The sequence below is a fragment of the Oxyura jamaicensis genome, chromosome 2 (genome assembly GCF_011077185.1).
Source record: "Oxyura jamaicensis isolate SHBP4307 breed ruddy duck chromosome 2, BPBGC_Ojam_1.0, whole genome shotgun sequence".
NCBI lineage: Eukaryota > Metazoa > Chordata > Aves > Anseriformes > Anatidae > Oxyura > Oxyura jamaicensis.
In genome coordinates, this window is record NC_048894.1 from 49,273,086 (window position 1) to 49,285,197 (window position 12,112).

The 12,112-nt window shown below is 37.7% G+C and overlaps 1 protein-coding gene across 1 annotated transcript in view; it reads left to right on the top strand.

The window, feature by feature from the left end:
- Positions 1-255: 255 nt before the first annotated feature.
- DCDC2 (doublecortin domain containing 2) overlaps positions 256-12,112 on the top strand; it is a 62,622-nt gene continuing 50,765 nt past the window's right edge. Inside the window, exons 1-2 of the mRNA XM_035319119.1 lie at positions 256-935; positions 4,367-4,418. Of these exons, the coding sequence (XP_035175010.1) occupies positions 643-935; positions 4,367-4,418 (345 nt within the window). The 5' untranslated portion in view covers positions 256-642. The remainder of the gene's footprint in view (positions 936-4,366; positions 4,419-12,112) is intronic.

Here is a 12,112-nt window from a genome sequence, read left to right on the forward strand (position 1 = left end):
CAACGTCTCTCTCTCCTTCCCCCAGCCACCGCCTGGTGAATAATTCAGCAGGGTTTTGTGCACACTGTACACTGTCCTGCTTGTGGCATGACCGCTGCTTCTGGGCTTAGTCTGCCAGCCGCCTGAGGGGCTCTCGCCTGACGGGGCAGGGAGGAGGAAGAGCAGACATAGGATGAAGTATCCAGAGGGAACTGGCGTGATAGAGGCAAGTTACTTTCCGGGACAGCAAAGCCAGAAGATAAAGACCCTGGGGAGCTATGGGTCCCCAGCAATCCCAGTCTATTATTTCCCTGCTGTTTGGGATCCACTTCCATGTGATGTTTTGTTGCGTGGGTGAGTGCAATCTGTGTGAACCTCCTGTGCACCAGGGAGTAGCAAGACCTGGTTGCCTAGGAGGAGCTGCTCTTTGAGAGGCAGAGCAGAGCCGTGCTGGAAACCCAGGAGAGGCTGAGATCCCTCCCCACAGCTGCCGGCTCCCTCCTTTGCCTCCTGGAGGTGGGCCCTCCTGCTGCAGCCCTGCTGTGGCAGTTCTCAGGGTGAAGCTGAGAGGGGTGCTCAGGTAAGAGCTCTCTCCCAAATAAACAGGTGCAGGCAGTGCTCCACGGTGGATTTGGCTACACAGCAGGTCCCGGGCCACCGAGCATGACTAGTCCTGGCACAAAGGGGTCGTTCCTCTCGCAGCCGATGGTGAAGAGTGTGCTGGTGTATCGCAACGGGGATCCTTTCTTCCCGGGGCGCCGCATTGTCATCAATGAGAAGAAAGTGTCCAACTTTGAGGTCTTCCTGAAAGAAGTGACAGGTGGGGTGAAGGCACCGTTTGGAGCCGTGCGTAACATCTATACGCCCCGGGCTGGGCATCGTGTCCGGCAGCTGGAGGAGCTTCAGAGTGGAGAGCAGTATGTGGCTGGTGGCAGGGAAGCCTTCAAAAAACTGAAGTGAGTGGCTGAAAATTAACTTAAGATTTATATGGAACTTGAAAATCAGCATTTGGAGTTTTGCACTGTGGCAATACTTGAGACCTCCCCCCTTCCCTGCACCCCTTTTATTAGGCATTGCACAAAACAAACCAAAAGGCTGTGTTCCAAGGTAACAAGAAAGTTAGGCATTTGTGACAGAAAATACTACAAAAGAGCTTCAGAGGTGAGCCATAGAAAGCCTGCTGTAATCATTAGTCTCATAGTGCCATCTCCTTGACATGGTAATAGAATTGGAGAAGCAGTCCTTTACCCTGAAGGTCATGCTATATTGGCATGTTGCTGTGATGGATGTGCTTCACGGAGGGATAAGTGTCAGTGTTTGTGCTCAGTGTTAATAGGGAGAAAGCTCTAGAAAGGTGGAGTGTTGACAGTGTTGTAGCAAAGTTGATGAGCCTGGGAATTTAATTCCCATTTTTTCATTTCTTGCTTATTTTTCGAAAGTCTAAAATATTCTACTAAACTATTCACATCTCCATCCATTTATGTTCATTTGGCTTTCTTATGGCCACAATAGCTGAGTACTTCCTGTTCTTTAAAATATGTCTTTGCTTTGTTTTCCCTGTGAAGACACCAAGAATTAAACTGGTATTTTCTGTTTTCTAGTGACTGACTAGGAGAATATCATGGAGCAGATCTGTGCTTTTATGTGTGGTTTCCTCAGTGGCTCTGAATATGATCAGTAATGATTCTTAATTCTGGCAGTGAATTTTGTTGTCTCAACTGCCTAATAACAAGTTTTGTTCAATCTTTGTGTGTGTTATTTGTACAGCTCATTTTAAAAAATAATCTCATAATTAGCAACGCCTTTCTGGGGGTGGTTGGGAATTTATATGATTAAGTACCAGCTCTACAGAACCTTGCTGTCTTGATCATGTAGCATTTTTCTGGAGAGCTCAGTATGTTTTATAATAAAGCTCTGTGTGTAATGAACAGGTTTTCTATCAGCAGCCTTACCATTTTTGTCAGTGTTTCTAAAAAGTTACTGAAGTGTCTTGGGCTTCAGTGGCAAAGTTAGAGAGAAGATCTATGACAGGTTAAACATAATCCCCTTTCCCAGTCTGCTCTTCCATGTCAAATGCAGTGCTCAACTCAAGAACTACTGTATCTTTTGGTATTAAATTTTGTGGTCCTGTGAATGGGTTAAAGCTGTTAGTTGTCAGCTAGTTTCACCTCTCTAAATGTATTTTATGGTCAAGAGACAGTCTAAAAGTAAGTAAGTGTTTGACATTAGCATGCATTGTGTATAGAATTGAGTGCCCTGGATTTATTGTTGGTGGGAAAAGGCATTTATTTCTGTCATTTCATATTTTACAATCAGAGTTTTGTGGTGAGAGCTTTTTGGACTTTTATAATTGCACCATTCAACTGGATACTGAAGTATTTAAGGTCAATGAGGAGAGTACCTTCAGAAAGGCTAACCTAAAGCACTCAGTAAAAGCAGGCTTTTAGATATATATCCCTTGATAGTATGTGATAGTCCTATGCTGCTGGAAGGATAAACTGGATGACTTAAGATCTTTTCTGTTCTTGTGTTCAGAGTTAGGGTTCTTCACTATTAGTATGTATTTATATAGTACTGTAAAAGTAGGGAATACTTTTACAAGCATTATTTAAGGCAGTCTGGATTGTTTAATGTTGATCTTGTTCTTAACTAGATTGTAGACAATGATAATTGTCTTACTTCTTAGCCAGACAGGTCAGAGGAGAGGAGGGGTCAGTTGAAAGGATTGCTTTCTGGAAGAAATTGAAAGAATTAGAGAAATGAATGTACGTTTCTGTATGTGTCATGGACAAAGATAAAGCAGTTGCATCTGTGCGAGACCAGAGCTTCTGTCATAAAGGATCTGCCTCTGGTCTTATAGCAGCAAGAAGTTTGTAAGTTTTTTACTTTTTTTTTTTTTTTTGCAGTGATGCTTGTCAGATTTAATTGTTGTTATGATAGACTAAGCAGGGCTGAACTTTGAACTGATCACTCGTGGCACCCATGCATGGGAGCATAACAGAAAGAATATCCAAGGAAAAGCAGGAGCTGAAATTGTCATTGTTCCACTTCAAGTGGTGCATTTGTTTCTTCACAGATGCCTTATGCTGAGAAGTGAATCTTATTTTTCCCTGTCCTCAGTGAATTCTAAGCTTAACTGCTTTCACCTTTAGCACGTGAACCTCCGTCAATTTTAACATCTTGAGATAGATACTTCTGAGGTGTCTCATTCTACAGCAGTGACAGCTATGAGAACTAGAAACAGCTTGATGTGCCTGTAGCTGCTGCAGTCTGAATTCATGAGAAGACCAGCTCTCAAAGCTTTTAGAGTTCTGACAAGGGAACGGAGTTAGTGTGGTCTGGGTACCTGTCTGTTGGCCAATTTCAGGGTTACTCATGCTTGAAGGCTTACTTAATTCCTTTTCTTTGGAAAGGCAACATACACTTACAATTAATAACTTACTAATATTACTAATTAATAACTTACTAATACTATATATACTATATATACTATTACTACACTTACTAATTAATAACTTACTAATAACTTTAATAAAAGTTATTAATACAATAACTTACAATTAATGTTTTAATTGTAACTTTTGTGTTAATGCAGTGTTGTTGTGGGAATATGTACCCTAATGGAGTGCAGTAATGTTCAAACAGATACATTTTGTTTTCTTGTCCAGTCTTGTATTTTATTTTTTAAATAGTTGTGAATATTCTGTTCTTTCATCACAACCGCAGTAAAATAGAATATACAGTTTTCAGGTGTGTCCAAGTCATGTTGAAACACAAGTGGTACAGATCCTCTTAAACTAGCCAATGTCCTGGTTAAACTTGGATATGGAGGGAGGCTTTAAATATATCAGACTTAAGGTGAGAAACTAAGAGGCAAGATGATGAAACCCTGACAAATTGATAACATGCTGAGGTTTATTGATCCACCTCACAGTATTGCATGAGCTTCTTTCTGACAACTAAGTTACTGACAGTCTGTACTAATCCCCAGTGATGTGAAGTCAGATGGTTATCTCTCCCCCATCTTTTGTAATGGCCCAGAGACAAATGTTTTGCTTGTTACTGAATGGAAATTTTCTTGGCATCTTATGGGTTTTGTGTGGTGACTTATTTTTGTTGGACATATTTTAATGACGGAATGGATCGCCACCCAGCTCTGTATTTTTAATATCTTCAGGTTTTAGTTTACCAACTTTTCATTCTTCTTATAACTGCTACCTTGTAGATTTATATTAACATTCCTTTAAAATCTTGAATTAGTTACTGTTTGTGCTATAATGAGGCATGATAAATTTTAATAACTTCAGTGTCAAAAAAAGTGTAAAAATATTTGTACTGTGTAAGTTAGATGCTTCTGTAAATAATCAATAGTGTTGTCCTTCCACAGCTATTTGGACATAGGAGAAACAAAGAAAAAACCTGCTGAAGTCAACAATGAGGTAGGATATCTGAAATATTTAAGAAATAACCCTGTGGTTAGTATTAGTGACATGCCTGCATTTACACCTGTTTTTTAATATATATTTATTATGTTCAGAAGTAATACAATTATCTAGCATTCTATTTATAATATTTCAATGACTATTACTCTGATTGCTCTGAACATAATGAACTGATTGTCTTCCATTCAGCTTTCTGAATTGCCACATCCACTCATAAGTTTTCAGCAAAGAAAAATTCATCGTGTCATCACTGGTTATTTATTTATTTATTTATTTCATTCAGAAAAGATTATTGGAATTAGAACTTTGGGGGTTTTGGACCAGGAAATTATATTCAAAATGCAGTATTTTCTCTGGGGTGAGACATCTTTGAAAAATCTCACTTAGTTGAAATGTTTCTTCCAGTCACTGCCAGTGTCAGCTGCAAATTTCTAACTAGTTCTAGTCCATGATCTTCCAACTCACCAGTTTTGTATAAATAGCATTACACAATGACCTAATGACACAACTGCAGGTTTCAAAAAACTTGGTGGGTTTAGGTTTTTGAGACACATGACTTTGCCTTATTTTTACTTTTTTTAATTCTATATATGAATAGCAATGATTTCCAACAAACATTTGAATTTCAGCTTCTGCCTGACAAGAAGTATCAGCTCATAAATTTTTCCATTTCTTCAGTCTTGTGCTCTCATGCCATGTTTCTAGCAATTTAATGTTTTGTGTAGCAGGTGTCTTCGGACAGTAGGACACCTTGTAATAGAAGACTCTCAAAATGGAGGGCTTATTGCCATAAGGACATTTCCTGTGATACTCTGACTCTTTTTATTCAGAGGTTCAATAATGAAATATGACGCATGCATTTTAAAAATGATCATAACTTTGTAACCTGTGTTTGTTTGTTTGTTCAAATGGGCACAGTCAACACAAAGATCAAATTCAACAGGAAGTCAGAGATTTGGCCCTGAGTCTCCTTTGATCAAACTTTGTGAATTTTGCTAAAACTGTTTACTCATGATACTGTAAGGTGGACAGACAGAATCAAGTAATTCATCTCATTTTTAATAGTGATCTTAGTAACAGATCATATTTTTTCTTTTCAATGGGAAAAGTTTTGTACAGTAACTGAACTGCATTTATCTGAACCTTCAACACAAAAGATAGTTCTGAACCAAAAGAAACCCCAGCCTTTGGATGTATGACCAGTCTGTACTATTTTTTTTCCGAACATCTAAATGTGTGGCTAGTACCATACTTTATGCTAAAACAGTATCTAGGTGATAGGTATCTAGGAAAAAGAAAATGTATCTAACAAAACTAAATACTAAACAACACTAAATACTAAACAATGCTAAAAATGTATCTATCAAAAAAAAAAAAAAAGTATCTATCTAGGTATCTAGGAAAAATAAAATGATTCCTATATATCCAGGACAATAAAAAGATAACCTGAGACAATTGGTTCTAATTATCTCTAAAAATATGTTGGGTTGTGTTCATTAATTTGTGCAACTCCCATTAATAGTGTGCAATGTGACTGATTCCAAATGCCCCTTGATGAGAAGGTAGTTGTCTTCATCAAAGAACATTAACCAAGTTCTGATATTACCACTTACCAGGATAACCACAAGGCTTGCTACTTTAAGGCTAGTTTTAAATCTGTTGCTTTTGCTGCAAATCCTTAGCAGACTCTGAGGATTATTTTATTATACATACATTATATGTATATACGTATAAAGAGATTCTGAATATAATATAAATTCTTGTCACTTAGATAAGTGTTTGTAGAAGTTGTTTCCATTATTTACAGTTGCGTGTTTGGTAAGAGAGGCTTCTGTTACTTCTGTATTCAGTGCTTCTTGTATCCTGAACACTATCTCAGGGCTTTGAAGTAAACCAGTATAAGCCATTCATTATATCAGATTTATTTCCTCCTTTTTTGACTAATGTCTGCGATCTTCATGGTCTCTGTGACGAATTTAGCTCTCCACATTAAGTTTAATTTATGTAATTGATTTATTTGAAGAGTCCTAAAAATGAAATAAAACATAGTACTGGTCTACAGATTTTTATCTGGGCCTATGAATAACACATTTTTTTTTTCATGCCCTAATGATTTAATTCTAGGAATGAACATTAAGGAGGCTAGTAACAGAAGTTTTAAATACCTAAATATATTTATGTTAAAATGATTTGAGGATGCAAGTTCTCTTTTTACTTTTTTTCTAGCATTCACTTTGAAATCAAAAAGCTATATGTGTTCTAGGACTAGGGCAGCACTATTTCTGCATTTTCATTCTCTTTGATTCCGCCAGATTTGCATCACCAAACAAAAAATCACAATTTTCCATGGAGTCTTGTAGGAATCTTTGATTCTAGCCCTCAAAGATGTGTTGCTTTCATAAGGCATCATTTCAGATTGAATTTCAGAAATAAAATCCTCCCTGTTTGCTTAATTAGAAGAAAAAAATGAATGTATGTGTGAGTGACAATGTATATATATATATATATATATATGGCTCAGTCCTACAAGCACAGCAACAGGTACTTTTAAAGAAGTGAATTTCAATGACTTCAGTAAGAGGAGTACTGTGAAATTATAAATGTACAGAGAAATTTGTAGGTCACATCTGAGTCATAGTGTTCTGGTGGGCTAAGAGGGTGGGGGCAGGCTCACTAATGTCCTCACAGACAACTCCAGGCTAAAATCAGGGTGTGATCTTTGCCAGGACAATTCCTGGTGCTGAAGTATTAACCAGCTTTCCTTCATTAACTCCACTTCTTTTTTCTTTCTTCCTTTTTTTTTTTTTTTTTTTTTTTCCATTTTTTTTCCCCCAAACATTTTTTCAGATGTGGTAGAATTTGCCAGAGCTCTGGACCTCTGGCTATTCACATGATCTCAGTAAAGCTGTGGTTTGTCTGAGCCTTGAGACAGCAGTAACTGCTCTTAAAGCATGCTCCTCAGGGTTGTCTAACACTTTTCTACCTTTCTCACCTGGCAGCTACTCAGGTCGCACAAGAAACTCGTCCTTCTCTGCACATGACCTCAAGCAATCACAGAAATATATATTTTTTTTCTTTTGCCTCTTTATTCCTAGTGGTATGTTCAGAACTGATGATTTTTTAAAAATTATGGATTTTTTTTTTGTTGTTGTTGTTCCTCGTTGGAGGAGATAGTCTTGAAGCTATTAGTGCTGGCTTGCTCTAGACCAAGTTCAGGAATCACACTGAGCCTGGCCTAGTGGTGATGACAGTCATTTTTCTGTACCTGCATAGTACTGTTCATCAATGATCTGGAAGGTTTAAATAGATGGCACAGGATTAGTATTTGGAAAATTCATGATCAATGATTAAGGATTTTATCTTCATGCTTTTGTACAAATGGATGAATTCCGGTTGTATGAAGCACACCTTGGCATTTCTACCTGATAAGCGTTTTTCAGTGTAGGTTTTCCTTCAGTATAACAATTACAAATATCTACTTCCAGTTCTGGTTATTGAAGAGAGAACCAAAAAGAATAAAATCATTAAGCCACTGTACATTGTGTATTTGTATGCAACTGTAGGTTATTAGTTAAACTGCTAAATATTTGACATCTGCTTTTGCAAGTACTTTAATGTTGTTCTTTGAAGGCAGCATCTCACTTAAATTTGCATATAACTAGAAAATGTGTGTCAAAATAGAATTAAAAAGAAGGAATTCTTGTTCAGGATATGATGTAAATACAGTGACCTATATTCAGAAAGAAGAATAAGAAGAATAGATGGGAAATACAAAGCATTAATTTACTAAGCTCTCTTCTAACTTTTCTCATGGAGTGACAAAATAGAATAAGTACTCTATCAGAAATAGGTTTTTCTACTGAAGTCTGTAACTGTGAGTCTGGTCTTCTAGGAAAGTGTTCCTGAGGAAAAAAACAAGCACCACCACCACCAATAAATTAAGGAATCTTCTCTATCTCAGGGCTTCCAAGAGCTTATCTAATGAAATCCCTTAGTGTCCATTCCTGTAAGTTGGTGAGATTTAACATTTAGGAATGGGTTCTGTCCCTGATGAGAGCAGTATTAGTTCTCTCTGTTATGCCCTGTTTCATTTATAGCTGGAGCTTCGCAGATACCATGGTCCTGCCTTTGGCTTACCTGACGTGTTTCGTGGTAATAAGGATGTACAGCTTATAGCTAGTAAGTTAGTGCCTTTTTTTTTTTTTTTTTTTGGTATGTCATTTACAAATGACAAGAGGAGCTTTAGGGAAGGTTTGGTCAAGAAGTTTTTAAAGTAGGTTTATTGTTACAATACATCAATGAACAAATGATGTCACACAATAATTCATTGAACACTATCCATCTATTTAATGTGAAAAGTGGAACATGCAAATAGATGTGATTGTCTTTGAGATGGGTCAATGTTGAAATAGCTTGGGAAAGCACATTTTTTTCTGTCTAAACAGATTTATAGATGAGAGTCTATAACACAAAATGCCTCATTATCATATCATCAGCAGACTTCATGGGCTGTCTTTGGTCAAATAAAAATGAGGTGGAAAGAGTATACTATATATTCCTCACCAGTAGTGAGGCTCAGTCAATGATAAGAGTTGTGTCTTCAAAAATATTTTAACAGTCCACATTTGCTCTACTGATATGAATGCGGGCTTCAATGAAATCATGTCATTATCTGATAGTATGTATATCAATTATAGATTTATTTTATCCAGTGCCTTAAAATATAATTCTTTAGCAGTCTAAAGCCTGCAAATAACTGAAGTATGTAAGTCAAATGTTCAGCTGATGGAAAAATAGTTATTTTTATTCACCAATCTATGCCAGAACCTGAGTGTGCCACTCAGCTCATTTTCACAGTGCTGCACCTTCACTTGAATGGGAGTGTGTGTGATGGTCAGAAAAGTGAGCTGCAGGTAATGAAGAGGGAGGAAGAAAAGAACAAATCAGAAATAAGTCAATGAGCACCAGTAGTAAAGAGAGACAAGCTGTCTGTATGAGTGAATTTTTCTGGTTCAATTTTTTTTACTGAGGTAGTAGTACTCTTTCCCTTCTTTTTTGCTGTTTAGCCCATCAGACAGGCGACAACATATCTTTTGCACTATACCGTGTTGTGGTAGTTAGTCTGCATGGAAGACTGAAGCAAGCTTACTACAAAAAGTTTGATTTCCAATTTCCTTTTGGTCGCTTCTGCAACAAGCAAATCCCCCAGAAGTGTCACATCCCATCTTAGTTTAGACTTTCAGGGGACATTGTGGTGATAGAGAGTAAGTTTGGATTTCTCCCGTCTTCCTCTTTCAACCACAGACACCAGTAAGGATGAAAGAAGACACCTGGCCCATGAGCATGGGAAAATTGTGTGTCACTCAGCAGATGGCAGCCAGGTTCTTGGCCCCTGTCAGAGCCCTAATGCTGTAATAATACGTCTCCAAACTTTTCATTGTTACAGCACTGATAGAGAAAGTAGTAAAAATATTTCATCCTAACCCAAGCTAAAGCTTTGATACAAAATATTCTTCAGATATGTATCTGTCCTTTGTGTTTTTTTTGGCAACTGAGCTTCATGTTTTGAAAGAGAGATTTGTTTTGTAGTGAAGGTGATCTGCAAGTATAAATACATGTTAAATGATGTGCTTGAGGAACTTAACAAATCTCTTGAGGAAGTATGGACCAATACAGTTACCATTTGCTTGTTATAAGCTTAATTGTTTGTAAAAGGTACAGAACATTATTTTCCAATTATAATGTATAAAGAAAGACTGGACATTAATATTTTTTTAGGCACTCTCTCTAATCTAGATGGTTTCTCCTTGTGCCCTCAAAAAGATGAATTGGCCTCGGGGCTAGTTTGTGCTGAAGAATAAAACTGGGCTTTTGGATTTGCAGATTCTGTAGGCAACTATTTGTTTTAAGTTCTGTGTTTGAAACAAATGCATGTGCATCTGAAACCTCCTTTCTTTGTCCGACTTCTTGTTACCAAAAAATTTTGAATATACGGAAGTAAACCATCTTTGCAAGTCATTATTATAAAAGTAAAGAATTGCAGAGTTCATGTACTTTGATATCAAAGAACCAGTCTCTTTCAACAGGAAGAACAAATGAAGATAACAGTATCTCTATGAAACAAGTTTGATTTCTTAAGTTTATAGTAGGCCTGTGTTAAGCTGCATTACTGGCCATATAGATAGATTTGCCCTTGGTTGATAGCAGACAGATTTTCTTAGGTAGTAACAACACAAACTTTTTGCTTGTTCATTTGTTTGTTTGTTTGCACTTTATTTTTTCTCCTGGGCTTATAGGACAGGGTGATTGTGTGGCAAACACTGACACAGGTATCTTTTGTGCAGCTCAGGATTCGTTGTCATTGCACTTGGATCTCTCTTACCAATTTATATTCCAGAAAAAGTTTTATAAAGGTATTTAAGAAAACTTTACATATATTTCTTACTCTACAGAAACCATATCTAGATCTGGATCTATATTATAGAGAAACAAAGATGATGTAGACTCCTTTTCTCAGGTTCACCATTGTATATTATGATGTTTAAACAGTTGGGAAAATGCTATGGAAACATCATGCTCCACACTTTATTTGCCTACTGATAGTGTATTTATAACATTATCACCCTTTGATTGGGAGCAGTAAGTATAGGTAATGAGTATGAAAATAGGCACTCTAAGGGCTGGTTGGTTGTAGGCAAGCATTGGGCTAGTTGAGGAAGGATCTCATTAACCACATTCTTTGAGTGGTGGGTTCATTCTGGAGTGCTGTCATTTAGCATTACAAGTGACTGTGTATGTATGGTCTTGGACTGCCAGATTCAGTGATGCGTGTCAGGGGCCCAGGTGTGAGGGATGCACTAGGGTCTCTCTGTCAACCACCCGCCAGACATTATCCTGCATTTCATAGAATCACAGAATGGTTTGGGTTGGAAGGGACCTTAGAGGTTCCTCCAGGAGGATCTGTTCCATGATCTTCCCAGGCACAGAGGCAAGGCTCACCAATCTGTAGTTCCCTCGGTCTTTCTTTCAACCCTTTTTAAAAATGGGAGTGATGTCTCCCTTTTTCCAGTCACCAGGGACTTTGCCTGACTGCCAGGACTTTTCAAATATGGTGGAGAGAGGCTTGGCAACTACATCAGCCAATTCCCTCAGGACCCTGGGATGCATGGCATTGGGCCCCATAGACGTGTACCTGTTAAGTTCCATCAGGGGGTCTCGAACCTGATCTTTGCTTACAGTGGGTGGGATTTTTCTCCTCCAGCCCTCATCTATGTGTTCAGGGAAACCCACCACCTTTCCACCTCCAGGTTTCTTGCATGATCAGCCTGGGTATCCTTCTGCAATGTTATTGCCTGAAACTTAGTAGCTGTTTCTTGGTCACTTTTTTTCTGTGATTCAATCTTTTTTTTTTCACTGTTTTAAGTAAGCATGTTTTGCTGTTACGTTGCTCTATTTCATTTGCAGATTCTTCTTTTATAGGCTGGTTTAGATGTGGAAGAGTATTTGTAGAATACAACAATCAGCATTCTCACTAATGATTTTTCAGAGGGTTAGTAAAGATTCCTCAAAACTTTAATGCATTTATGACCTGAATATTTGCGTCTGTATGCAATCCCAGAACATCCCTCTGTAGTGAAACAGCTTGATAATTACAAGGATTTGAATAAGTGCTTTAATATATTGAACTTTTT